General features: G+C 35.1%; 1 protein-coding gene across 1 annotated transcript; it reads right to left on the bottom strand.

Moving 5' to 3' along the window:
- Nucleotides 1–1391: 1391 nt before the first annotated feature.
- On the bottom strand, nucleotides 1392–3094 carry LOC137740733 (glycosyltransferase BC10). Its single transcript, XM_068480553.1, has 2 exons — nucleotides 2835–3094; nucleotides 1392–2036 (listed from the first exon to the last, which is right to left on the bottom strand). Exons 1-2 carry the CDS (start codon nucleotides 3078–3080, stop codon nucleotides 1392–1394), a joined length of 891 nt encoding a protein of 296 aa, XP_068336654.1. The 5' UTR covers nucleotides 3081–3094.
- Between the last annotated feature and the right edge of the window lie 295 nt (nucleotides 3095–3389).

Here is a 3389-nt window from a genome sequence, read left to right as displayed (position 1 = left end):
ATTCGCTCAATTTTGGTTCCACTTTGCCCTTGTAACTTGATTTTGATCTCACTTTGTCACTTGAAACTTAAAGTCGTTATTTTACTCCATAAAACTCAAAATTCGCTCCACTTTGCTTTGCTATCCATGGAATTGGAGCAAATTTTATTATGTGGGTCTGATTTGAATGCACCAGACTAATCAAATTTTTTTTTAATTTTTTTTTCCAGATCTCTGCAACTCAAGCACAACAAGCCAAAAAAAATCACAATCCTTAATTTCTTCTTTTAAACATTATTTTATGACTAATGGATTTTATCACATTGTGGAAATTTATAATCAAATTCATCTCTACTATGTGTTAAAATTCAACAATTTATACTGGAGATAAAATGACGACTTTTGAGTTTCATGGGACAAAGAGGGATGAAAATTGAGTTCCAGGGGACAAAGTGAGATCCAAATGGAGTTCCAGGGAGCGTAGCTAAAAATAAGCCTATAATATTACATTTTTACCCATTCATATCAATAACTTTAACAGCTATTTGTTAGAAGAAACGAAAGCATGATAAAATAGAACAAATTTTATGTTTCAGAGAGTAAAGTGGTTAATTTTGAGTTACAAGAAGTAAAGTAGAATCAAAATTGAATTTTAGAGTCACAGACTCACCGCTGAAAATAAGCCTTATACAAATACCAAAATTGTAAGTATCTGTCGCTTGTGCTACAAAAATTTGATGATGCACTAACTAGATGGTGAGGAAGAAGAGGGGTGTACCGTGTACGTGAGAACGAAGGAGGAAAAAGGGGGATCTAGATTCTAGATGGCGAGGAAGATGAAATGTTGTCTTTAATTTTTTTTAATCTTCTTATTATTATTTTTAAATTGTTTTTAATGGTTTTTATTATTTTAAAACAATTTTTTTTAAAATTTTTTTTATCATTATTAACGTGGCATTGTGGAACTCTCATGTCTGTCATGTCAGTGCAGTAGCAAAATAATGGACGAAAATAGTAATGGACTAATCAAATTCATTTGCAACAACCAATTCCAAGGATTTTTGACTAATTTTAAAATTAAGAGATCAAAATGAGGAGTTAAGTTAATTTCAGGAGCATTTGTGATAAAAATTATTTTCTTTTTAATGTTACTTTTTAGGTTTTAAAATAGTCATTTTATTTAGAGTATATAAGTAATTAATATGAAATTTTTATGCGAGTTGTAATCAACAAAATGTGCGAGGTAAATACAATAACACTAAAAATAAAATGATGAAACAATACTATAACATTTTTTGTCCAATATCATTTGTATGTATATGTTCGTAATCAAATAAATGGAACAATGTATAGATGTGATTAAAATATCATTGAAATTTAACTACACCATACATGATATATTATACAACAAATTATTGATCAAAACCAAGTAGCAAAGGGGCAACCCGCAACAAAGGTTCCAATGTATTAGGTAAGAATTTTCTAGCAAACAGGAAACACACTGAAGTTGTATTGCCATTGTACGTGCATTTTGATCCGAACCGAATCCGATTCAAAAGCTCATTCGAAATATCAATCCATCCAAATTTTCCAGGATGAGGACCACCTCTTGACCAATCCACCCAAGTAACGCTTCTCTTCGAACTCAACTCAGTGTACAACAAGTTCACAAGTGTTGGAATATAGTGCTCATCAATGTAACAGGGAGGGTTGCAGTACTGTTGAAAGATCGGATAATATTTCCGATCCGAAACAATGTGGACGGCAAGCTCACGGTGCACTTCGAACCACTGAGACCCCTTTCTCCAATTTGTGATGTTTATCATGGGGTACATTTGAGGGTTGTATCGACCCCGGCCTGGCTTTCTAGGGTCATCAAATGAGTTCAGGAAGCTTTGGTTTGAGTTGATGAGGTAGTCATATGCTGTTGAGAAGTTGAATAAAGGAATGCAGGATTCAGAAAGCAGCACAAATCTTTGGTTGGAGATGTCAAGAAGTCCATTTGCTAAGAGGCGTCTCTCGGCATCTAACATTGATGATGTTCCCCAATAGACCGGCTGCAACCAAATGAATAGTATTGATCTCAAATGATTGTTACTTGGATAATCCAATGTGATGTATGTATAGCAAAGATTGTTTAATTTCTTTCTTCTATCTTAGTCAGACTTCAGAATACAGAAACTTAATCTTCACCACAATAATCTAGAATATGAGTTCATAGTGGCGAGTTTGGGTTAATTGTAACTTTCAACAAGATGACACATTATGACTTGAAAATGACATGAAGTTTGTAGGTTTGGGTTGATTTTTGCTTTACACAGAGACAAATATATGACACTATCCACACTCTGAACAACAATAATTCATGAAGATCTCTCTTTTTTAAAACAAAAATGACACAGAATTATGCATTTTTATGATATGTGAATGTCTAGTAATTTAATCTGAGTGATTTTTTGAAAAAGAAAACACTAGCTAGAAACATGTCTGATACCAATATCTAAAATGAAAAATGTTTGCAATATACATTACTATCAATCACAAGCATGACATGTTGACAGGACTTGGATATATGAATGCTACAGTTCGAAAATAATATCGATGTTAGATCAATGAGTAGTAATTGCATAAATGATCTGTATGCATATTAATTTGATCAAACATGTTAAAAAACTTCAGTTACAGAAACAGAATCTTTACCACGATGGTGGTTTAAGTTTTCTTGCCAGTTGGGGGATTTTAGGTTCAACTCACATAAACGGCGAGTTTGAAACCAAAGTTAATGTTAGCTCATTGTGTACTTAGCCCAAGCCCTCTCCAATATAATTGTATGAGAAATAATGAAAGGAGCTAACCTGGCTATGAATTCTTCTACCGTGGAAGACAGAATCTTCAGGCACTGATTCATTGAAATCAGGGTGTGCGTGCACATAAATGGAGTATAGTCCTTCATGTCCCTTGAAAAACTTCTCCCACAAGGGAGACAAAGGTAGAGGTCCCTTTGTCAAGAACATGAAAGCGACTTTCGGAACAAGCTTGTAAGGAAAATATTGAATTCTAGGAACCATTGATGCTCTCCGAAACAACTCCTCGTCACTCATATTGTGTACGAGGAGGTTTTGTTCTGTCAGTGAAACACTTGTATAGTTAGATGTCCCATTCATGGAGAAAGATGGTATTAGAAATGGTGGTGGTGGTGGTAGAGGCGGCGAGGGGAGCAGTTTTGGTGATGGTGGAGGAGGCAGCGGTGGGAACAGTTCTGGTGATGGTGGAGGAGGTGGCGGTGGGATCAGTTTTGGTAATGGTGGTGGCAACAATTGAGGTGGGAACAGTTTTGGTGATGGTGGTGGAGGCGGCGGTGGGATCAATTTTGGTAATGGTGGTGGCAACAATTGAGCTTGATGTGATGA

Source organism: Pyrus communis, chromosome 7 (assembly GCF_963583255.1).
Source record: "Pyrus communis chromosome 7, drPyrComm1.1, whole genome shotgun sequence".
Lineage (NCBI taxonomy): Eukaryota > Viridiplantae > Streptophyta > Magnoliopsida > Rosales > Rosaceae > Pyrus > Pyrus communis.
The sequence above is the reverse complement of the archived record's forward strand: the minus strand, read 5'-3'. Positions and strand labels throughout refer to the sequence as shown.

Bases quoted from the DNA above. Each gene is read 5' to 3' on its own strand.
- LOC137740733 (XM_068480553.1), bottom strand. From the start codon at position 3,080: ATGAGTGACGAGGAGTTGTTTCGGAGAGCATCAATGGTTCCTAGAATT. The intron at 2,037-2,834 runs GTTAGCTCCTTT...ATTTGGTTGCAG, and splicing joins GTAGAAGAATTCATAGCCAG to CCGGTCTATTGGGGAACATC.